The sequence below is a fragment of the Rhinolophus sinicus genome, chromosome 3 (assembly GCF_057876585.1).
Source record: "Rhinolophus sinicus isolate RSI-liver-muscle chromosome 3, RSI-T2T, whole genome shotgun sequence".
In the NCBI taxonomy this organism is placed as follows: domain Eukaryota; kingdom Metazoa; phylum Chordata; class Mammalia; order Chiroptera; family Rhinolophidae; genus Rhinolophus; species Rhinolophus sinicus.
In genome coordinates, this window is record NC_142503.1 from 63555433 (window position 1) to 63581670 (window position 26238).

The following is a 26238-nucleotide window of genomic DNA, read 5'->3' on the forward strand; positions in this document are numbered from 1 at the left end:
ATTTTAAAACTACTGCTTGGACAAATGTTTGGTTACTAATTATAACATTAGTTCATTATCACTGGCTGTTACTGTGGTCACATAGATAGATAGCGTTAAGCATGTCTGGCACCAAAATCCTTTTAATCACTGTTACATTGTATTGCCTTTCTCCTAGATTGACCAATAGTGATTAAAGTTACGTAATCTGGATATGCCCATAGAATTCGTTGAGAATGTTAAAGTAATCTTTAGGATTATCTAAACTTAGAGAACAGGCACTATTGGAAAGGAACGTAAGAGAGGTTTATTAGAGAGTGCTTGTTGAGATCAAAGGGAAAAGAAGGAAGCAGGATTGCCTGGAGAGAGAGAAGTTGAGTTTTGTTGCTGTGTCAATGGAGACCTCAGCTGATCTTAGGTGTAATTTTCAAACTAACATGATGCTTTGGAACTGTTTCCCGTTGGGGTGAGGGGACCAGGTCTTTGTACTCTCGTGTTGGATGGCCATCAGTTTGCTCCCAGAATGGGGCATGATCATGGGCAAGGCAACTGTCTTCAGCAGAGGCAAGCTTTCATTCCTAAAAAAGAATCCAGGTGGTACATCCCAACATCCTGGAAACTTCCAAAGATGACTACGATATTTGGTTTGTTATTTTTTTTAGTAAGATATACATAGTAAAGAATACGTAGATTTTTATATAGTATTTGTGTATGTAAGTACATAAATATTGTGCACAGACTAATAACTCTTATGAATATACCATGTTTCCCCAAAAATAAGGCCTAGCCGGACAATCAGCTCTAATGCATCTTTTGGAGCAAAAATTAATATAAGACCCGGTCTTACCCGGCCTTACTTACTATAGTAAAATAAGACCGGTCTTATATTAAGATAATATAAGACTGGATATAGTATAATATAGTATAATATTAATATAATACTGGGTCTTACATTAATTTTTGCTCCAAAAGATACATTAGAGCTGATTGTCCCGCTAGGTCTTATTTTGGGGGAAACAAGGTAGAAGCAAAGATCCTGAGCAAAATACTAGCAAATTCAATTCAGCAACATATAAAAAGGATTAGATACCATGACCAAGTGGGATTTATCCCTGGGATGTAACGTCGTTTAGTATCTGAAAATCAGTTAATGTAATACATTGTGTTAATCTAATAAAGGACAAAAGCCACATCATCTCAGTAGATGCAGAAAGAGTATTTGACAAAATTCAACACTTCATGAGAGAATACTCAGCCAACTAGAAATAGAAGAGAATTTCCTCAGTCTGATAAAGGTCATCTGCAAAAAAGCCACAGCTAATGTCATACTTAATTGTAAAAGACTGAATATTTTCTCCCAAAGATCAGGAACAAGACAAGTGTATCTGTTCTTACTGTGTGTATTCAACATTATACTAGAGATTCTAGTCAGGGAGATAGACAAGAAAATGAAATAAAAGTCATCCAAATTGGAAAGGAAGAAGCATCTCTGCTTACAGATAACATAATCTTATATAGAGAAAATCCTTGGGAATCCACTACAAAACTATTAGAACTAATAAGTTAAGTTTAGCAAGATATAAGATCAAATACAAAACTCAGCTGTATTCCGATACACTTGATTGATGAGCAAACTAAAAATAAAATTAAGAAAATAATTCTACTTAAAATAGCATCAAAAGATTGAAATGTTTAGGAATAAATCTAACCTAAGAAATACAGTTATTATACTCTGAAAACTATAAAACATTATTGAAAGAAATTAAAGAACACCTAAACGGGAAAACATCCCATGTTCATGGATCAGAAGATGTAATATTGTTAATATAGTAATAATCATCAAATTGATCTACAGATTCAATGCAATCTCTAAAAAAAAATCCCTATGGTGTTTTTGCAGTAATAGAGACATCCATCCTAAAGCTCATATAGAAATTCAAGGGTCCCAGAATAGCCAAGACAATCTTATACAAGAACAAAGTTGAAAGATTTACACTTTCTAATTTCAAAACTTACTAGAAACTATAGAAATCAAGATAGTATGTTACTGGCATAAGGATAGAAATGTAGATCAATGGACTAGAATTGAAAGTACAGAAATAAACTCATGTTTACAGTCGATTTTCAACAAAGGTCCCAAGATCATTTAATAGGGAAAGAATAGCCTTTTCAACAAATAGTGCTGGGGAAACTAAATATCCACATGCAAAAGAATGAAGTTGGACCCTGCCTCTCAGCATTTTCAAAATTTAACTCAAAATGAATCAATATCAAACATAAAAGCTAAAACTGTTAAACTCTTACAAGAAAATATAGGCGCAAATCTTTGTGACCTTGAATTAAGCAATTAAAAAACGGGCAAAAAATCTGAACAGACATTTCTCCAAAGACGATAAACAAATTGCCTCTAAGCACATGAAAAGATACCCAACATCATTAATCATTAGGGAAATGTAACTCAAAACCCGATGAGACACCCCGTAAGATGGCTATAATCAAAAAGACACAATTGTTAGAGTTGGCTAGGATCTGAGGGAATTGGAACCCTCATTCACTGCTGATGGGAATCTAAAAAGATGTAGCCACTTTGCAAAACAGTTTAGCAATTCCTGAAATGGTTAAACATGAATTACCATATGATCCAGCAATTCTACTTCTAGGTATATATCCAAGAGAAATCAAAACCTACGTCTACACAAAAACTTATATGTGAATGTTCATGGCAGTATTATAATACTGCCAAACAGTGGAAACAACGCAAATATCCATCAACTGGTAAATGGATTTTTAAAAATATAATAATATTATTCAACGATAAAAAATAAATGTGGTATTGATACATGCTGCAATGTGGATGAACCTAGAAGTCATTATGCCAAGTGAAAGCAGCTCCTCACAAAGGACCGCATATTATGTGATTCCATTTACAAGAAATGTCCAGAGGAAGCAGATCTGTAGAGACAGAAAGATTAGCAGTTGCCTAGGGTATGGGGGAATGGGAGGATAGGAGGAGGATGGCTAAGGAGTGCAGGGTTTCTTTTTGGAATGATGAGAATGTTCTCTGAATATACTAAAATCATTGAATTGTACACATTAAATGGGTGTATTGTATGGTACATGAGTTATATCTTAATAAACTCGTTTTTAAGAAAGAAAAGAAACACCTTTGCCTGCGTCTTCGAGGATATAAGCATCCTCTCTGCCTCTGGCCTCTGACCCCGCACCTGCATTGGTTATAGTTTCGTTGATGTTTCAGGAGTGGGAGGTGGGAGTGGAATGACTAGTGGGAATCTCATGCGTCTGATGCACTGATCTGAGAAGAACATACACACAGTCCTGCTGTGATGACAGATCAGACAGTTAACGCTGTTACATTCTGTCATTCAAATGATGCCTTACAATCTAAACATCACTGGTTTTCCCTGGCCCACAATGATGAGGAACTGAATACCAAGTCAGGGTTCTAGAAGGAGCAATCCAAATCACAAAATCATATCTACCAAAAGGCTCCTCCATCCAAGGGGAAAGTTGGTGGGTCCCTGAGAGTCAAGAATAACAGCAGAATGCAGACAGGAAGGCAATTTGGTATCATTTCTGTCACCTTTATGTAGAAAGGCAATCAATGGGCCTCTTTTTATTTTTTTAAATGCCCAGTGTCAGAATACTTAATTTGTGTGAGCCATAGGAATGGCCTTGAGAAAACTGACATGGGCAATTAGTAAATTATGGAAGTTATCCTGAAAGCCATCTTGAAAGATCCTCTCTCCCAACTAAATTTCATAGAACTACACTTTGACGTGTGACTGATTATGCATTGTAAGTCACATCACCATAAGATGGAAACTCACTTTCTCTGTGTTTGTCATCAGCTAGCCATGTTAAGATCCATTTCTCAGACTTAAGTATCATGTGGACCATCTCGCATTGATGCCATTATCAGAAGTACCTGTTGTAGCCTTTTTAAAAAATATTTGCTAGTGTATAAAAACTGCATGAAGTTAAAAAACCAAAATTTCTATAATAGAAAGTGTTTAATTTTTTCTCTAATAGTATAATAATGTTGATCTTCATTTAGAGTATTATTGGCATGCTTTTGACACTGAGAATATGTGTAGCATAATTTAAATATTTCCTTAGAACTCAATCAAATACACATCTTGCCATTGATGTACTTAATCCAGGTGTATTAAACTTTGCAAAAGTACACTGTTGAATTTTGAACATATTAAATTTGTCTTTCATAAATTGAACAGCTCTAGATTAAAGATTCATTTCATTTCACTAAGTATTTTTTGAGTGCCTAATATATCTCAGGCAGTAATCCTGACTCAGACAACCTGGCCTTGACATAGACCAGCCTACTTTATATATCCACTTGGAAGTCTCAGACAACTCAAGGGTTTAGGTATATCCTGTATCTTAGATTGGCTCATTTTTTTAAACTGTACTTGAACTTATTTATAATTATATTGAAAACATTCAAAGGTATAACTCCAGGGTAGAATATTCTTTTTTCTGTCTTTGCTCTTTACCAAGGGGAGTTCTTCAATTCCCAATTTAATTCCAAAATGCGTATCTCCAACCCAAACATCTCTTCTAATCTTCAGGCTCATTTATCTAGCTCCCTAATTGATATTTCCACGCGCAGGTATCTCTAACTTTCCATGCCCCTTAAACTATTTGAATGACTGGCTCCTTCTCATGATTTAGGTCTCATACTTCCCAGAGAAGCCTTTCCTGTCCACTCTTAGCAAAAAGTAGGTCTCCTTTGTTATTCTGTATCTCAGGTGTTTTGCCTCCCCCACTAGACTGTAAGCTTTCTGTTTCATCTCCAGATCGTATCTCTAGATCTTTCACAGTGCTTGGCACACTGTAAATACTCAATAAATATTGGTTCAATCAGTCTATCATCCCCCAAAAGAACTTCCCAGGAAGTCCTTTAATTTACTTACTGCATTCAGATGAATCCAAGTGTAACACTGCCTTCAACTCTGATACTGATATTGTTGTCTATGCTTGTTTTTATCTTTTGAGGATTCTTAGGATCATATTAACGTCTTCTGCTACTTGTGAATTTTGTGGATAAAATTAAAGGAAATAATTTTCTTTTGTGATACAATCAGTGTTAATTAAATTTCTTTATTCCAGGATGGAAGGTTAACATTTTTTCCAGGAAGTCAAGTAGTGAAACTTCCTTTTATCAACTTCATGAAAGAGCATGGCACTTCCTTTCTGAATGCCTACACAAACTCTCCAATCTGTTGCCCGTCACGCGCAGGTATGAACATGCTTAATAGTAATGGAAGAAAGTGGCCACACACTGAAAATGTTTTTACAATTTAAAAACTTACACCCAAAAGTAGTATAAGAAGCCATATTTGGCATCTAATAAAAAAATTTCATATAAGTGATGTGTGTTTTAAAATATGTATTGGGTATTGGGGTTATTAGAATTTTGAATTTATTTTTCAAGAGTAGGAAATTTTATCATCTAAAATGGTATTTAACTCATGTGTTACTGTTTCATTTACTTATGATTGGTGACTAAGAGTCTTTTGACTGTCCACGCAAATGAGGAAATACTCATATATCCTAGAAGAGTTCTATTTCCAAGAAAATTTTTCAGTAAGAGTACCGGGACTTGGGAGGGGACTTCAGAGTGTACCACAAAGTAGTTAGAACTTCTCATACATATGTTTATTTGGATTTTTCCACATCATTTCAAATTACATGCTTATCTCTCTTTTAAGTCTCAATTCACTTCTATCCAAAACCTAATTGTTCACATTTATTTTAGTAATTTAACAAATAGGCACAGTTTTAATGGTAAAATGTCAGTGACATTAAACCATAAATAACTGAGAAACAGAAAAAAACTGCCATCCTTATAAATTCTGTCTCTTCCCTAACAGAGTTGTTTTCCTCTTTATAATATATGATTTTTGCATTTGGAACCCATAAATAGCACTCGGCGATTTGCTTTTGTCTGTAAGTTCCCTGCATGATATTCTCTCTGATTTGAGTCGCAAGTTTCTTCACCTATATTTTCAGCACTATCAACTATGTAATCACCAATGATTAAAGGAAAGCTAAACTATATGATAAATTATATTTCAATGATGAGGGACTAGGTATATTAAAAAACAGTTTTGTTAATTTTATATTCTTGATTGAGTACATGGAATGAGCAGTGGACAAGGGTGAGGTGATGATGAGCTGGGTTTGAATCCCCGATGGGTCATGTCAAACAAATCACACAGTTTCCTTAGCTACAAAAGCTGTATATGCTGTGTATCTCACAGGGCTGTTCCCAGCATCCAATGAAATAATGAACACAAAAGTGCTCACTTAACTCTTTAGGTTTCAAAACTGTTAACTGATGCTTTTCCTGGAAGAAGTATTTTGAAGAGTTTGAACAAACAGAAAGAATAATAGTAATGAAAATTAACATTTATTGCATTCTTACTGTGTGCCTGACACTATTCTATGTGCCTTACATGTGTTCATTTATATAATCCTGACATTTCCTTAAAGTTGATATTGTATTATCCCCATTTTGCAGATGGACACTAAAGTACTGAAAGGTTAAGTACCTTACCAAAAGCCGCTCAGTAACTGGCATTATTGGGATTCAAACCCCCCAGCCCACTCCTCAGAAATACAGCATTTTGTTAGATGAGAAAAGGAAGCTTCTTCAACCCCACTATGTGTGTACACAGAAACGGAAAAAGGCAAGAAGGATTTTTCCCAGTTTTATTGAGATATAATTGACATATAACATTTGTATTAGTTTAAGGTGTGTAACATAATCGTTTAATGTATGTATGTATTGTGAAATGATTATCACAAGGTTAGTTAACATTTATCACCTATCACATACATTTTTTTTCTTGTGATGAGAACTTTTTAAGATGTATTCTCTTAGCAACTTTCAAATATACAATATGGTATTAACTATAGTCACCACGCTGTACATTACATCCCCAGAACTTATATCTAACTGGAAGTTTGTACATTTTCACCACCTTCACCCATTTCCCCCAACCCCGCTTCTGGCAACCACAGGCTGCTCTGTTTCTATGAGTTTGGTATGGTGTTGTTTTTTTTAAGATTCCACATACTCGTATATGTGAGATCGTAAAGTATTTGTCTTTCTCTGTCTGACTTATTCACTTAGCATACTGCCCTTGAGGTCTACCCATGGTGTCACAAGAGGCAGGATTTCCTTCCCATATCTAAGATATAGATATAAATATACATATAGATATAGATATACAATATGAGACATATAAATATAGATACTTATATATATTATAGCTTTGTAATATAGTTTGAAATCAGGAAGTATGATGCCTCTAGCTTTGTTCTTCTTTCTCAAAATTGCTTTGGCTATTCAGGGTCTTATATGGTTCCCTACAAATTTTAGGATTGTTTGTTCTATTTCTGTGAAAAATGTCGTTGGAATTTTGATAAGGATTCATTGAATCTGTAGATTGCTTTGGGTAGTGTGGACATTATAACAATATTAAATCTTTCAATCTATGAGCACAGATTATCTTTCCATTTATTTGTATCTTCTTAAATTTCTTTCATTAATGTCTTTCATTTAATAGTTTTTAGTGTACATATCTTTCACCTCCTTGGTTGAATTTATTCCTAGATATTTTATTCTTTTTGATACAATTATAAATGGGATTGTTTTCTTAATTTCTCTTTCTGACGATTGATTTGCAGATTTCAAACCATCTTTGCATTCCTGGAATAAATCCCAGTTGATCATGATATATGATCCTTTTAATGTATTGTTTGCTAATCTATTTTAATGTAATTTAATGTATTCAGTTTGCTAATATTTTGTTGAGGGTTTTTGCATCTATGTTCATTAGGGATGTTAGCCTGTACTTTTTTTTGTTTTGTAATGTTCTTGTATGGTGTTGGTATCGGTGTAATGCTAGCCTTCTAAAATGAGTTTGGAAGTGTTGCCTCCTCTTCTATTTTTTGGAAGAAGTTGAGAAGCTTTGGTATTAATTCTTCTTTAAATATTTGGTAGAATTCACCAATGAAGCCATCTGCTCCAGGACTTTTCTTTGTTGGGAAGTTTTTGATTACTGATTCAATCTCTTTACCCATAACTGGTCTGTTCAAATTTTCTGTTTCTTCATGATTCAGTCTTGGTTGGTTGTATGTTTCTAGGAATTTATCCATTTCTTCCAAGTTGTCCAATTTGTTGCATATATTAGGTTGGTGCAAAAGTAATTGTAGTTTTTGCAATTTTTAACCTTTTAAACCACAATTACTTTTGCACCAACCTAATAATTATTCATACTAGCCTCTTATGACACTTAAATTTTTTGTGGAAAGCCAGTACAAGGAAAAGGAATAGGGAAAATCCTTGAGGATGTTAGAAAATGGGATCTTTACTTCAATTGCCTGACTTGGAAAATTAACCAATAAATACTTAGTGATTATTTTTTATGACTGAAAGAGGACTCTAGACTCAGGTTTTATATTTAATTCTAGGTGTATTTATCTTAAACAACTTAACCTGTAAGCCTTAGAGACTCACCTGTAAAATGTAAATAGTAACTCCTTGCAGAGTTTTTCTAGTGATAAAATGAGGTAGCAGTCAGAAATGTTAGGTAAAGCACCTAATGCAGATATGTTCGTGTGTGTTTTTCCCAGAGCATGAGCTCTGAACTAGTAGACTCTATTCTCTCTTGCAGTAATTGTCTTAATAGTTAAAACAAATTGTTAAGCTATAATACATTAACCTCAATTTCTTTCTTCCCTCAGCATTGTGGAGTGGCCTCTTCACTCACTTAACAGAATCTTGGAATAACTTTAAGGGGCTAGATCCAAATTATACAACATGGATGGATATCATGGAGAAGCATGGTTACCGAACACAAAAATTTGGAAAACTGGACTATACTTCAGGACATCACTCCATTAGGTAAAAAATAAAACAAAAATAATCCCGATAGGCTCCTTTCTGCTATAGCACATATGTGTACTCTTTTTGACTTTTGTTTTTTGTTTCTCCACCAAGGTAAAAGTAAATCTTTTAATCCCTTAATTGTGTTAATTTGGCTAAAACTTTAGCTTGGTTTAATCTTATTAAAGTATTAAAATTGCCAATATGCTAATAATTTTGTTTTTCTTAAACAGTAATCATCTATTAATGTGTCTAAAAATTGTTTAGCCCATGATTTATTTTTGCTGAGTTTCTGTTATATAATGACTGCATTATTATTCACTTTACAATATGTTTTAAAGACCGTAATATTCTTGCTACTTGCTTCTGTCAGTTCTCTTCAACATGAGTCTACTGTAAGTTTGTTTGGTTTGTGTGTTTTTGTTTTTTTTTTTTTTCATTTTACTAAGTCCTCAAAAAACCAGGCAGCCAATCACAGTGGATAATAGTAGAGATCTAGAATCAGATTGCTTACTTTTGAATACTAATTTCTCTATTTAATACTAACCTGTAGCAGTATAATCTTGGGAATACTTCTAAACTAATGAAGTGTAATTTCTTTGTTGTGAGGGTAAAATGAAATAATATGTGCAGAAAAGAGTAACACAGTAGGTCTGATACTTCAGTCGTTAGAAAGGCCTGCTCTCAAAGTTGGCCCTTCACTGACATCTGGGAACTTGAATTTCTGGAGTGTTCCCTACATTCTCTAACTGATAAAGTGACTTCCCATATACCTATAGTGTTTGTACAGTGTTGTTTATGCTGAACACCTGCTTTCACTCTGGGATTCTATACATTTGGTACGTGCTAGGAAGAGGGTGTCTACATGATATGCCCAACAACTTGGGTCACAGAACTGTGAGAGAATAAACTTCTGTCTCAAATGAGTCTCTAATGAGCTTCCCTGGTAGGCAGCACTGCATAGGTATTGTCACAGTTAGATGCTGGATGAATTAAGTGTGCCCTTTGTGACACCACTTGGAAACTCATACCTGCTTTCCTATGGACTTATTCTAGCATTTTTTCCCCTTTGCTGATTTTGCTTTGTGTCCTTTCATTGTAATAAGTCATAGCCACGAGTACAACTATTTGATGCATGCTCCTAGTGAATGAACTTGGGTGTGATCTGGGGGGAGGGAGGGGCCTCCCAACACGTATGATTCCTGCCACAAATATATATTAAGACCTTAGAGCAGTACTTCTTGCCTAACAGGTGTTAATTGAGGATTATGGTCATAATAGTAGTGATGAGGACGATGCTAATGATGATGATAACTAAGAACCAGAAAAATAAATTCAATAAAATAATGGTGAGTGTAGTGAGATGAATAGTGTTTCTTAAAACTTCATGTCTGCCTAGAACTTCAGAATGTGACCTTCTTCGGAAATACATCCTATTTGCAGATGTAATTAGTTAAGGATTGCAGGTGAAATCACCCTAATCCAAAGACGAGTGTCCTTATTCTAAAAGAAAAGGAGATAGACACACTGAGTGAGCAGTGTGAAGAAAGAGACTGCGATGGGAGTGATCACAGCTACCGGCAACAACAACAACAACAACAACAACAACAACAAAAATGACAGATTGCCAGGAGTTACCAGAAACTAGGAAAAACCAAGGAAGAATTCTTCCCTAGAGCCTGTAGACAGAGCATGACCATGCTGATACCTTGATTTCAGATTTCTAGCCTCCAGAAATGTGAAAGAATAAATTTCTGTTGTTTTAAGCCACCCAGTATATGGTAATTTGTTATAGCAGCCCTAGGAAATTAATGCAACAAATTTTGGGTAAACAGATACTAAAATAATCTAGAAGACTCTGAGTAGAGAAGGGCTTCAAATAATGCCCTTTTGTTCGCCATCATTTCATTAATGTTGTTGAGATGCTCTAGGAACATAATGCTTGTTTGTATCAACTGGTAAAATTGGTTTCGTTCTACTTGTATGTCGTTTCACTTAAAGTCACAGAAATGATTGAGGACATTAAGTGAAGACCTACTGTATTAATCTGGCTCTTCTGGTTAATGTTAAATTTCTTTCCTTCTTTGTCTTCCACAAGCTAAACAATATCAATACCGGAAACCCCAAAGTAATCCTGACATCTCTTGCCCACCTAGTCTTCTAATCATTACCAAATATTGTCAGCTCTACTTCTAAAATATTTCTCCAATTTGTTCACGTCTCATCACCTCCACCAAGCTACTATTACCTCTTGCCTAAACTATTGGAATGGCCTTCTAATTCTTTTCTTCTATCTGAGTCATTTTCTATAAGCAGGTAGTGTGATCTTTTAAAAATATACATCTAATTGAATGACTTACCTGCTAAAAATCTTTCACCAGTTTTTCTTTGCAGGTAGGCTAAAATTTCAAATCCACAACACTGTTTCTAAGATCCTACATAATCTAGCCCCTGCCTACCTTCAGTCTCATTTTGTGCCCCTCTTTCTCTCCCTCAGTACACACTTGGTCATTCTTTAATTTCTTTAACATGCTTCTTACTACCTCTGGACCATTTCACAAGCTAGTCCTTCTGTGCAAAATGCTCTTCCCTTACTCTGCCTGGCTAACATAGCAGAAAGAAATTGTGGGAGGGGAGGTAAGTGTGGTGGAAGGAGCACAGGCTTTGAATCTGTAAGAACCATTAGACACCCAGGTTCCCTGCTTACCATCCTTGAGGCCACCATGGTAATTATATATGTTCTCAATTCATATAGCTTAATGTTTTTCTGAAGCCAGTTCACAATAGGCCATTTTTTAATACTCTCAAACAAATGAAAAATAAAAGGCCTACTTCCAAACTGAGAGAATTGCTATGGGAAAAACTCTGAAGTTTGAGCCTCTTGGCAAACAGCAAAGGGAAGCAAATCATAGGCTGCTAACACCACTCTTCCTATTCCCTGTCAGGCTCGCAGACAAGCGTCATAGAGAGCAGAGCAGTAGCACTCAAGAACAGCAACCATACAGCTCTCTGTCAGTCCCGCAGGATTCCGCAGCCTAATGAATAAGTCTGTATTTACCTGAATAGATCTACAATTATTTTATCGCTAAGATCATATATACCTTTAAGTCAGTTTTCTCCATACTAAAGATGGGCTTATTTTATTCTTTTACAATAGAGAAAGACATCCATTCCTTTGGTCATTTTAGAAGCTTTTTTAGAACCTCCCCCTACCCACCCACCCACCCACACACCTTATTATTTATTGATATCCAGTATCTAGAACAGCTTAAATAATTCTGGGTGCATTCTCAGCATGATATTTTATAATAGTGGAAGCACCTGCTGTTTTGTTTTGTTTTGTTTTGTTATTCTGCACCGCTCACTTCTGATGACCAGCAGATTCTCAGCTAAAGCAGCAGCCTGTGGGGCTACCTTCAGATTGGTGTCTGCCATAACTGCTACATCAGTTTCTTGTAACACGAGTGATAGTAGCTCTGAGCCTACATCGTCATTCCAGTTCTTGGATTTTTCCCCCCCATTTAATTACTCAAGTTTAATGCATTATGTTTAGTTGCCCAAAATGAAGTTTATCTCCTACTTTTCCAGTGTTAGCCATTGAAGAATTTGGAAGTTTGTCTCAATCTGCTTGAGAAGAGTCTGAAACTATTTAATAATGTGGAGATTTAACTTTTCTAACTTAATTAACTTTAGCATTAGCCAGGTGTGACCTAACTGAAGAGACTTATGGTTTAAAAGGAGAGGTTAAAACAAAGTCTAGATAATTACAGTACAGGGCAAAACATGGTGAGTTCTGTTTAAAGTAGGGAGCAATCACATCAATTTTTTAAGGGGTGGGAGAAAAGGCTATAAGGTACTATATTTAACCTATTCTAAGGTGCACAATTTTTCACAATTTAAAATCTCTAAAATTGCAATGCAGCTTACAATTGATAATTACAAAATTCCCTTACACATTGGCAAAATTTTTTCTTAATAGAATGCATTTTTTTAAAAAAGCACATTAATAGCATTTTAGAGTTAATGAACTCTCATAGGAGTAGAACATCACCAGACTTAAATGGAGGACAGGAAAGAGACACTTCTGAACAAAGGCATCCACGTACAGGCTTTGAAGATTAAGTGAGTATTACTTGTATAACAGACTCAGGCAGCTGGCAGAAAATAACCTGCATTTTTCATCAGAGAAGATGAGTCAATAGTCTCCATAAAGTGTTGGTTCTCTGAAAAAATAATAATTATCCTGGAATTGTTCTGTTCTATTCTTTTCATCCTTGAACAGAACTCACTGGGCTAACTAGCCAAATTTTAGTTATCTAACAGATTTTAAATAATTCAGACATGTCGTGTATCATCCATGCCCCCATTACCATTCAAATCAACTAATTTAAAATGTGTTGACTGAATTTCTTTGATCAAAGCAACCCAGAGAATAATGATCTCTATCATTTATTACGCTCTTACTATCTATTAGGCACTGCATTTGGTTTAAGAGAAAATATTGCCAGAAAAGTCACTATGTATCTTTCTAAACTTGCAAAATCATATATTCAGAAATATAGACTGAAGATGTAACATCTTTTAGCAGGCAAAGGAACATTTTGCAAATTTATCAAAGATTAATTATGAGTATAGCAGCCCCCAAATTAGATTTCTTAGCAATAAAATCATTTAACTACTTACAAGCATGATAGACATAAGTGTGTACCTTTTATAAGTCTTCTATTCATAGGTTAAATCGGGTCAGACTTGCACTCAGTATGGTAGTGTGAACATGCTATTTCTTTACATTAAGTTCTTTTGTTTGGGAGAATAGTCACTTGAGCTCACCTACATAAGACTTGGGGGGAGGGGTATACCCGATAGAGAAGACGTGATCATAATGTAAGAACTGGCATCAGTGAAAGGGATTCGAATCATCACTCCAAGAACAGGGGCTATAGTTACACTAGTCTCAAGAGATGGAACTGAGGAGTCAATGTGCATCTAACACAGCTTTAAGGACTTCAGGAGCAGGAGTTAGGGGAACTTTATTCTAGTTTTCTGTCATTAGCAGGACTATGACTTGTGTCTCTCTGCTCTGGATCTTTTCTTATGACCATCCCTTTGACCTGCGTGACCCTTTTTGGCTCAGGCTGCATCTCCTTCTTTATGACTTTTCCTCTACCTCATTCATAGCTGCATTCTGGGTAACTTCCAGTTAGTTACCTGACTTCTTTCCAAATTCAAATTCCATAAATAAGAATGATAGTCCCAACTGGTACTTCATCCCAGACCCCATCATAATCTCTGACCAGGTTAAGGACCTAAGGATATGGTCCTCAGGTCAGTGCCCACCCCAGGCCAATCAAACTATTACCCTCTTAATTTGCCAGCTTATCCTAGATTCTTGGGGGAGTCAGAAAAGAGGAAAAAATGAACATTATGAGAAAGGAACCTTTACCTTCAACCATAATCTTCGCCCTGCTGCCCTAGTAATGCTGAAATGATTTGTTGTATCTCTACTTGAGTACCAGCAGTTATAGGAATCACGGCAAAGGTACACGTACCATGAATAGACAAAAGAAGATGCCGCTAAGATGGTCACTTCGCTGGCTCTCCTCACAACCAGCCCCATCCTTAGGTGTGGTCAGAAAGGAACCTCGTTAAAGAAACAAAAGGCACCTTTGTTGCCCTCATCACTTAGGAAATTCCAAGGGTTTTCGGAGCTCTGTGCTGGAAAGACCAACTATCTATTTCTTATTATAAATCACAGTATTACACCTGGCAACTAGTTAGGTTGTATTACAAGCTTGCCTGTAATTTTCTTCCTTCCTATAATAATTTATTAGCCATATTTTCCCATGTAAAACTCCTTGGTTGAAAAGAAACCACTTTGGTTCCTCAATATCTGTACGAATCTCAGTGTCCTGTTTCTTAACATCCTGGAGCTCTAGCACAAGTACTGTTGATATAATAAACCCCTAACATCCCACTCCCCTGCAGTAACTCTAATAATCATCACATAGAGTGAGATTTCAGCAATGACTTAAGCAAAAGACTGAGAAACTGTTATGTTGTTTCGATAGCTATGATAAATTTTATAAACCTTACTATTTTAGGGTTTTCCTTGTGCTAGATAGAATTAATTAGAATCTGTTAGCTGTAATTCCAGTGAAATTCTAGTTTTCATTTATCAAAACACATTGAATGCCTACTATGAAAAATTATATTTTTATTATGGCTACTTAAATTTCTTTACCTGCCTTCAAAAGGCAGATAAAAGTTCTATATTAGCTCATCTATGGGCCATTGGTCATTTTATATGGTTTGAAATTTTCCTTATATGGAGTATTGTGTCTCTATATAAAATATTCTTCCTTTCTACATTGGTATCTGAATTTTTAAAACTCTTAATTGATAGGGTACTACAGAGGTAGGTGTTTGCCTCAACTGAAACTTATGAAAACAAGCTTATTAGAAATGTCCAGAACTGCTTCCTAAACAATTATGCCAACTAAATATACTTAAACATTGATTGAGAAAGAGTAGTACTAAGTATTGCTACTTGCCAAGCAGTTAAATAAGATAGAGTAAAGATTTAGAGAAACTGAATTGATTGAATTGTTTAATTTTTAAATCAGCTAATTAAAAAATATAGATTATAATGGATAAGAAATTTCCATCACTCTTAGCTTAGACAGCTAAGATCATAGTTACAATTATTCTTATAATGTGAAAAGATACAGCTGGAAACAATTTAAAACATGAAACTTCAGAAACACATAAGGTGAATATAGGATGTATGTAGTATTTTTAAAATATAAAGATTTATTGATAGGAGAAACTTATAGTAGCTTTGGATTAGAAATACTATTTCTCTTTTTCTAACAGAAAAAAAAAAAAAAGACAAAACGCTAGAAAATTCAGAAGTACTAGGAATCCAAAACATCTTTTATTTTGCTAAATGTCTTGTTGTAAGAAAAAGTACCCTTTCTAAATAATCTTAAAGAACATATAGTTGAATATTTATTCTTGTTATTTTTTTCCTGATTTTTGAATTTATAATTCTTGATAACTTTCTTAATAAGATCTCATGTAATTAGTCTCAATATTTACATGACTGAATCTAAAAATTGATTTCCATATTACTTTCCTATGTTTATACAGTGGTACCTCGGTTTTCAAACATAATCTGTTCCGGAAGACCGTCTGAGTTCTGAAACGTTCGAATACCAAGGCACAGTTTCCCCATAGAAAGCAATGTAAAATGGATTAATCCCTTCTAGACCTTTAAAATCAACCCCTAAAACAGCAATTTAGCATGAATTTTACTATCTAATGATACCATAGATCCATAAAATTTACGAAATGTTTGTCAACAGAGACGTTAAAAAACCGAGGTACTACTGTCCTTAGTTTTTGAAACTTTTTTAATACCTTACAGTGTATCTGTCTTTTTGCCCCCTCAGCAATCGCGTGGAAGCATGGACGAGAGATGTTGCTTTCTTACTCAGACAAGAAGGCAGGCCTATGGTTAATCTTATCCCTAAGAAGACTCAAGTGAGAGTAATGGAAGAGGACTGGGAGACTACAGACAGAGCAGTAAATTGGTTAAGAAAAGAAGCGGTTAATAACACTCAACCATTTGTTCTGTATTTGGGATTAAATTTACCACACCCTTATCCTTCACCATCTTCAGGAGAAAATTTTGGATCTTCAACATTTCGCACGTCTCTTTATTGGCTGAAAAAAGTAAGTACTCTATGTGTGCTCAAAAGTAGAATTTAACATTATATCTGTAAGTCACTGGTATTTACTCACTAATTCTTTTATCATATTTAAAGAAAATTTTGAAACTTGTATATTCTCATTAAATCAAATTGACCAACAACTGGTTGATGAAAATTGAAGGGGCAATTTTACAGAAATAAGTGTTACAACTTAGAAACATATTTCTGAATTAGATACATTTACATATAATACGAAGTCTGACAATTAAGTTCGCAAATTTATTGCAATGATGTTGCCAACCATTTTTTATATCAAAGGGATTATTCATTATGAATTTGTACCAACTGGACAGACAGTTAACTAACTTTACTATTTGGAAGTGCTGAAAATGTTGCGTGAAAAAGTTAGACGACCTGAACTTTACGCCAACAATTCATGGCTCTTGCATCACGACAATGCACCAGCTCACACGGCACTGTCTGTGAAGAAGTTTTTAGCCAGAAAACAGATAACTGTATTGGAACACCCTCCCTACTCACCTGATCTGGCCCTCGATGACTTCTTTCTTTACCTGAAGGTAAAGGAAATATTGAAAGGAAGACATTTTGATGACATTCAGGACATCAAGGGTAATACAATGTCAGCTCTGATGGTCATTCCAGAAAAAGAGTTCCAAAATTGCTTTGAAGGGTGGACTAGGCCCTGGTCTTGGTTCATGGCTTCCCAAAGGGAGTACTTTGATGGTGACAGTAGTGATATTCAGCAGTGAGATATGTAGCACTTTTTCTAGGATGAGTTCACGAATATAATTGTCAGACCTCGTACATCTATAAAAAGAGAAACTGAAAGACATTCTCTAAGGAGTGCAGGCAGTGTTCATTTTGCATAGTTCAGGATCACAAAAATAATCATACAAGCAGAGACTACAAAGAGATCTTTTTTTATTATTATTATTAGTTTCAGGTGTACAAAACAATGTAATAGTTAGACATTTACACCGTTCACAAAGTGATAACAAAAAGATCTTAATAATCAATTGGGGGAAATGACCATTTTTCTAGGACTCTTGAAAACACTGGTGAAAACATTTAAAACTCTTATTTTGGATTACAAATGTATAGGGAAATGAAAAAAATAGTAAAACTAATATTTATTTAATGCACTGTAACTGAAAATACTAGAAACACTGAAAGCTAAAGTGTTTTGGGTTTTGTAAAAAGATTTATCAAGAGTAGTTTGAACAGCGCTTGTCTTCTCATTATGTAATTTAGATACAGAGCAAGCATCTTTTCTATGTCTCGGCAAATTGTCATATTCCTTTCTAAATTTGGATCACCTTCCAAAATTTTACCCTTGCACTTTCTTTTTTCTTTTTTTTTTAAATTTATTGGGGTGACAATTGTTAGTAAAATTACATAGATTTCAGGTGTACAATTCTGTATTACATCATCTATAAATCCCATTGTGTGTTCACCACCCAGAGTCAGTTCTCCTTCCATCACCATGTATTTGATCCCCCTTACCCTCAGCTCCCACCCCCCACCCCTCCCCTTATCCTCTGGTAACCACTAAACTATTGTCTGTGTCTATGAGTTTTTGTTTCTCATTTGTTTGTCTTGTTCTCTTGTTGTTTTTGGTGTATATACCACATATCAGTGAAATCATATGGTTCTCTGCTTTTTCTGTCTGACTTATTTCGCTTAGCATTATACTCTCAAGATCCATCCATGTTGTCACAAATGTTCCTGTATCATCTTTTCTTACTGCCGAATAGTATTCCATTGTATATATATACCACAACTTCTTTATCCATTCATCTATCGAAGGACATTTTGGTTGTTTCCATGTCTTGGCCGCCGTAAATAAAGCTGCAATGAACATTGGAGCACACGTGTCTTTATGTATAAATGTTTTCAGATTTTTTGGGTAGATACCCAGGAGAGGGATTGCTGGGTCATATGGCAATTCTACCCTTGCACTTTCAATGTTGTGATATATTTCTGAGGGTTCCTTTAATGTGAAGATTTTTGCCACTGTCACTTCCTCTAGGTCATGTTTATCCTTTCTTTGCAGTGACCTTTCTCATTTATATAAATAAATGTATCTTCAGTAAGTTTCTCTGGCTGCACATCTAGTGTATCAAATGGCTGCCAGTAGTGTCAACATTTCCAGGTCAGCTATTTCTTCTGTAACTGCAGTTAACGTTTGATTCAAATTTTATTTCCAGTGTTACCACTTTTTACTTCTTTATTGTACATTCACCTTTGTTGACCAATTCCCTCTTTTGATTATCTATTTTTATACAATGTCACATGAATTTATCACTGGGGACAGGAAGCAGCACAATTTTACTGTCTATGTATATATTGAATAAAAGACATGCAGTGACCAGAGACAGACTTTGAAAGAAATGACCTGATTAGTCACTGATTGCAATACACATCTCTAATTTATATAGTGATTTACAGATTAAAGAGCTAGCAGCATAGGAATGTGAAAGTTTGTATTTTATGCAATAACTGACAGTTAATATACCTTGGTAACTAAAATTGAACCCTGTTGTTGAGGGACTGGTGTTATTTAACTGAACTGTGGTAACTGAAATCTGTACATATCTGAACCATGCAAAGGCAGGGCTGCCTGTGTTTTTAAATGTTATCACCTTAAATCAAATTTAAGTTACTTTAAAAACTCGGATCAGAAACACTATTTAGTGCACCCTATTTTAAAGGAAATAATGTCAGAGTTCTAAATACATCACGTCTTCTTAAAAAGTTCTAACTGGTTCCATCTAGAAAAATTTGTCTGGAGTCAGTACTAGCCTAATGAAATGAGTCAAATAACTTTTAAGTAAATAGTAAGTAGATACTTGAATTTTTTAAAGTTATGTGACTAAAAGATGTATATGACTTAAGTCTAGTCTTAATTGTTTGCACCAAAACTGTAAGCATTTATATATGTTAAAAAGTTGTATTTGTTTTTAACAAACATTTGGCTCTCTCACTAGATATTGCCATTTTTACTAGTGAACTATGGGAAAAAGGAGTCTAGAGTCTCTGGTTGTTTCTGAAATTTGAATTGATCATACAACTATATTAAAGTGCATGGACACTTTTTCTATACTGTGTTTTTTTCATTACCCATATAATTTTTAAAATAACTTTTACAACTGTCTCACTATATATAAGATATTGATATATATAATACCTTTTGCGTTATTGTGAGTATTAACAATTTGTTCCTAATTTATGTATTTGATTTACTATTTTCTTTACATAATTCATAACCATTCTTTTCCACTATCCTAAGTAATTAAAGTATGTATATCTAGTTCACATACATAATTGTTGGAGGAGAGGAACATGACTACTTTGTTTTTCTTCCCTTTTTAGGTGTCTTATGATGCCATCAAAATCCCAAAGTGGTCGCCTCTGTCAGAAATGCACCCTATAGATTATTACTCTTCTTACACAAAAAACTGCACTGGGAAGTTTACAGAAAAGGAAATTAAGACTATTAGAGCATTTTATTATGCTATGTGTGCTGAGACAGATGCCATGCTTGGTAGGTAGTATAATTAATAAGCAATTACATGAAGAAAAAGTACAGTAGTTTAAAAAAAAAACTCTTATGCTGGTTGGTAACTCGTACGAACATCCTCAGATCATTTCATATAAAAGTTGCTTAGATATTTCAGGTTTAAGATTCTGACTCTTGATACATATAAAAATTGGATAATTTACATTAATAGTAGATAAAGCCTTTTCTATTTTAATTATTAATAAATGTTTAGATTTGTTCACACATACAGGGTCATAGAAGGCTGTATTATCTGCTTAAACCAAAACCTTTTTCCAGCTTTAATCAGTAATGAGTTCAGGCATACCTCTTCTAATTGCACTTCACAGATGGGTTTGTTTTTTCACAAACTGAAGGCAAGACCCTCTACCAGCAAAAAGATTACAACTCACTTTATTATGATACTCACTTTATTGTGGTGGTCTGGAACCGAACCAGCAATATCTCTAAGGTATGTCTGTACTCAGCCCAACAGGGATACACATGTGACAGATAATGGTAAGGCAGCTTAGGTTCTAGGAGACGAGACAGTGTAGTTGTAGAATCTTGTAACTTCTCCCAGACTTGTAATAACTGCAAAACAAATCCATTTTCCCCAGATGCTTTAGAGTAAGGCTTAACTAAAGGGAAACTCAGTTTCCCCAGGTATATTCTGGTCCAGAATGATGCTGAATTTCCTTCTCGAATTCGGCTCAAAACAAAATCTGTCTCCATAAGATGATAGTCAACAAAATGTTTTGCCCACTCACTTGTAGAGTTATGGCAATTTCCTCTTCAGATGTGGAGAAACCCCTGGTTTAAAAAAATTACCGTTTTAAAGCAGTTCTTTTCATAAAACCATATAATTTATTTTGTGGCACGTTGGAATGGAGCATAATTGCATTCACAAGGTATAGGCAGCATCTCTTCTGTACAAAGTAAACCTCAGGAGTGAAGAAGTGAATGGCTGTTTCTTAAAAAGCAATAGAAAATAGAAAAGTAGAAAACAGAAAGGAAAACAGCCATATGGATAAATTACTTATAATGTAGCAAGTATAATATGTATTAAAACAGTCGTAAGGACTTTCCAATTACTCAATCTTAAATGCAAATAAGATTTTATGTAACTTTCTGTAATCCCAAATCCACACAAATGTTGAACTGTATTTATGTATTTTCTGATGTTAGTGATATTCATGAATTTGCACCCTGGGCATCTCTTTTGAAAGTTTGCAGCTAACCATCCATCCCTATCGACTAAAGTGAAATAGCATATAATGTTGTGGCAGGGAGCATGGGAATACTACTCTTGAAATCTCTTCAGGAAAAAAAAAAAATGCAGCAGCTCACTTCAAGTGACAAATTTATGAAATATATTGTATCCTTGTGGTTAAATCTACAACTGGTCTGGTCACCAAATAGTATTTATTACCGTTCACTGTGTTTGTTCAACAAACATGTCATACCTCCTACATGTCAGGCAGTACTCGTATGTTGGGTACTGGTGGTATTAAGTTGAATATTATCGCGAAATCATACATTAATTAAAAACACTGTAGGACTTATCTCAGGGCCTTGATGTTCACTCTTCCCTCTGCCAGGGATGCCCTTCTCTTTGCTTTTTACATGGCTGGCTGTTGTCAGTCAGCTCTCAGCTCAGATATCACCTCCTGTGGGAGATCTTCCCAAGCACTCTAAGTTAGTATCCCAGCCCCATCATCCTACGTACTCTGTACCTTGTTTGTTTACATCATAATCTTTAATTATTTTGTCTATTTACTTGTTTTCTGTCCATCTCCTTTGAAGAATATGAGCTTCATGAGGGCGGGGAAGTGTTATTCAGCCTTCCATCCTAGCTGCCTACCGTGTTTCTCCGAAAATAAGACCTAACCGGACCATCAGTTCTAATGAATCTTTTGGAGCAAAAATTAACATAAGGGTCCGGCCCGGTGGCTCAGGCGGTTACAGCTCCATGCTCCTAACTCCGAAGGCTGCCAGTTAGATTCCCACATGGGCCAGTGGGCTCTCAATCACAAGGTTGTCAGTTCAATTCCTCGAGTCCCACAAGGGATGGTGGGCAGCGCCCCCTGCAACTAAGATTGAACACGGCACCTTGAGCTGAGCTGCCGCTGAGCTGCCGCTGAGCTCCCGGATGGCTCAGTTGGTTGGAGCACGTCCTTTCAACCACAAGGTTGCCAGTTCGACTTCCGCAAGAGATGGTGGGCTGTGCCCCCTTCAACTAATAACGGCAACTGGACCTGGAGCTGAGCTGCACCCTCCACAACTAAGATTGAAAGGACAACAACTTGACATGGAAAAAAGTCCTGGAAGTACACACTATTCCCCAATAAAGTCCTGTTCCCCTTCCCCAAAAAATTCTTTAAAAAAAAAAAAAGAAGGGCTCACATCTCTTAAAAAAATATATAAGGCCCGGCATTATATTGTATTATATTATATTATATACCCAGTCTTATAGTAATATAAGACCGGGTATTATATTACACCTGATATTATATTATAGTAAAATAAGAACAGGTCTTATATTAATTTTTGCTCCAAAAGACGCATTAGAGCTGATTGTCTGGCTAGGTCTTATTTTCGGGGAAACACAGTAGCTTTGCATCCATAGTGCCTGCCACACGGTAAGAACTCAGTAAACATTTATTGAATGAGTGCAAACACCAGCAATTATAATACGCTGTTGTAACTACAGCAGCTACAAGTCGTAGGAGTCTTGGAGGACAGGGTGATGCACTCTCCCTGGAGGAGCTGGAAATGCTTCACCAGGTAGGAAATGCTTGAACTTGGTCACAGGAAGAATGGATGTTTGCCAAATAGATGGTGAGAGAAAGGGCATTTGACACAGAAGGCACAGTATGTACAGAGGCAAGAAAGTCTTAACTAATTATTATTAGTTCCGGGAATACTACGTTGTTTAGGATTGTGAACCTTAAAGGTCTAGGGGGGCGCTGAGGGTGCTGGGCCTTTGTGTGTCATGCTTAAGAAGTAAACAATGGGAAGCTGTGAAAAAGAGTTAAGCTGGGCTGTGACATGATCAGATATTTTAGAAAGAGATCCACCAGACTGGTGCAAGGGATATGGTGGAAGGGAAAGAGGCGTGGAGGCAAGAAGACCAATTCGGAAGCGATTACAATTGTGCAGTCGAAAGATCCTGATGGTCTGAACTCTGTAAATAACTCCACAGAGCAGTGCGTCTCAGTTCTGACCGGACCTCTGAGTCACCTGTGTTGGTTTTTATTTTTGTTAGTAATAACACAGACCCCTGTATCCCAGATTCAGGAACTGCCAAAATAGGGATGACTCCTCTGTCTGGAGTCTACCTTACTGCGATTCTCATAATTACAATGAGAAGGAAGTTTCAGGACACTAAGAAACAGGGACTGATCAGAGCAATTTTACTGTCCAGGTATTTCCTGCCTAAGAACATGCTAAATCACATTCATACACTGTCTGTACGGCTGCCAGCCCTTCTTCAAAGGTAGGAGCTCCATAACCGTCAGCCAACTTCATGGGCCTGATCTGGCGAATGGGGACTTGGGAGCAATGGTAGAAGGAAGGAGAAGTTCTGACCCCTTTAATTACCTCCCATTAGGCAGAAATTGTGGGCCAGTGTGATATCAATCCTTACATCCTCTGAGACATGTACAGTGCTGACATCCAGACTTGTCTTTCTATTTCCATTCGAGTCAATGAAGGGAAAATTTCCCCCTATTTTCCTGTAGAAACAAAGAAAGGAAGCCAGTGTGACCTCCAGATAAAGAAACTATCCTAAAGGTGTTGTATTTTCTCCTTCCTCTCTCAAGTCTGTTAACAGAGGAACAGCCACGTGAAACTTGGTGTAACGCAGTACTTAAGAACAATAGGTAATTTGATGTTAAGAAGCATCCGGACAAATTCTTACAGGGTAGGGTTGTTATAAACTTATTGATAGAATAAAAATGAACTAAAAGGTAATGAATATTTATCATGATTTATATTGTAGGTGAAATTATTTTGGCTCTTCGCCAGTTAGAACTTCTTCAGAAAACTATTGTCATATACACCTCAGACCACGGAGAGCTGGCCATGGAACATCGTCAGTTTTATAAAATGAGTATGTACGAAGCTAGTGCCCATGTTCCACTCTTGATAATGGGGCCGGGAATTCAGGCCAACCTACAAGTATCAGATGTGGTTTCTCTTGTGGATATTTACCCTACTATGCTTGGTAAGTAATGCAATTCTGTAAATATTTATTTGTAATAATGCTGGAGAATAAATAAGCAAAGCAGTCAGAGGCTCGGCTGACTTGTTTATAATCTTGAGCAGCTCATTTACCTGTGAGTCAAATCCATATCTGAAACATGAACACAGTATTCCTCAGCTTCCTTTGGCCTTCACTCACTGCAGTTATTTTTCCTTCAAAAGATTCACAATCAGGATATGACTATAGAGTAAGCCATGTAAAATTTTCAGGTTCATAGTTTTAGAGATATGATTTGTATATCGTTTGATTCTCTACCTCCACCTCCCTGAAATGAAATATTTCTCGAGTATTTCATCCATTTTGAAACTACTTTGTACAGTGTTAGAAAAGTCCCTTAATCTGATGCTATGAATATATTTTTCCTGAGAATCTTTAGATTGTTCAGTACTATCTGCTTTACTAGCTTCTTAATGTCTATAAGCATAACCATAGGTCTGAAAGGACATTTGCATAGTGGTAGTTAGCAGTGTTGAGTCAAATACCGCCGTCATCAGATTTGGAGGGGATAATATAGAACTGCTAGTTTCTATCTAATTTGGCAGAGTACTTTAAATTCAATGACATTTAAATATTGTAATTCCACCGTTCTAAGGCACCATCAATCGCAGAAAGTACCATCAATTTATAAATAGGTTTTGGTGAAAGAAAAAGAAACATAACATAATATATGTAGTATATATATTAAAAGGTGAAGGAAGTGTGTCTGAAAATCAAGAAATAAGAGGGTTCTTTTTATCTCCCTCCTTCCGCTACTAAGTATTTCCCTTCATTTAACTAGACTATTCCAGGGTCTTAAATTTCTTTACAGTTAATTGATATCAGTGCCCTTTCCTTTTCTCTTTAATTTCACATCCCTTCTTATATGTTTTTGAATGCACTTCTTTGTTGTTCCTTTGCCTGATGTATATTTTTAATCTCTTCAATGTCTTAGTCATCATTTGCTATTTCTGCTGCATCCCAAAGCTGTTTCATGCTGAGCCATATCTCTGCCACTTTCCGACTCCATCCGTTTTTAGCCAATCCCTATTACTTTTCCTCATTTCTGTTTTCATAAGAAATGTACATGTAACTTATGTATGTGTGTAAGTACCTCTTATCCTCTTTGTAATTTTATGAATACATGCTTATGTATATTGGCATTTCTTTACAGCCTCCTCTTCCCGGGTTCCCTCCTCTAGAACTCGCCCAACCCTCCCCATTTGCAACGAAAAACCTCCTGAGGATCCTCATATTTGCTTAACTTTTTAGCCTTGTTCTATTTTCTTGAGGTACAATGACCAGACTGCAAAAGGTGATAAAAGGTTGGGGTGATTATTTCTCAGTTTTTCCCTCAATATATTTCATAGTGATAGCTGGCATTGTTTGGTTTTTTTTGACTCTGGCAGCTCAATAATCCGATATGTTTAGGGAGCTGTCTACACTACCTCTTTGTCTGGTCCACTCATCCTATCACCTTATATGGTAGTCGATTAATATGCATTGTTTAAATCATTATTCTTTAAATACTGTTTTATATTTGCCTACAATGCAAATTTCCTACTTTATAATCTTGAGATAAAAATAGTATGTACTCTATTTTATTAAATATACGTGCATATCCAATTCTAAAATTCCAATTTTAGAAAATAACCTATAAAGAAAGATTTATCTCCATGGATATTTATTATAGAATTATATTTTAAAAAATAGAAGCTATATGAATATCTAGTAGTAATAGATTGGGTAAAAACTAGTCAATTTTATTTTAAAAGGTGAAATGATATGTGAAAATGGCCCCCATTTTATT

General features: G+C 35.6%; 1 protein-coding gene and 1 long non-coding RNA gene across 2 annotated transcripts in view; one reads left to right on the top strand and one right to left on the bottom strand.

Annotated features, from left to right (window-relative positions):
- The window catches only part of ARSK (arylsulfatase family member K), a 37302-nt gene that overhangs the window by 897 nt on the left and 10167 nt on the right, over positions 1–26238 (top strand). The window contains exons 2-6 of the mRNA XM_019727891.3: positions 5128–5257; positions 8773–8932; positions 16366–16648; positions 20020–20191; positions 24189–24413. Coding sequence (XP_019583450.1) covers positions 5128–5257; positions 8773–8932; positions 16366–16648; positions 20020–20191; positions 24189–24413 — 970 coding nt within the window. The remainder of the gene's footprint in view (positions 1–5127; positions 5258–8772; positions 8933–16365; positions 16649–20019; positions 20192–24188; positions 24414–26238) is intronic.
- The window catches only part of LOC141570682 (uncharacterized), a 41198-nt gene continuing 35812 nt past the window's right edge, over positions 20853–26238 (bottom strand). Inside the window, exon 4 of the long non-coding RNA XR_012494988.2 lies at positions 20853–23922. This is a non-coding gene — a long non-coding RNA (uncharacterized LOC141570682). The remainder of the gene's footprint in view (positions 23923–26238) is intronic.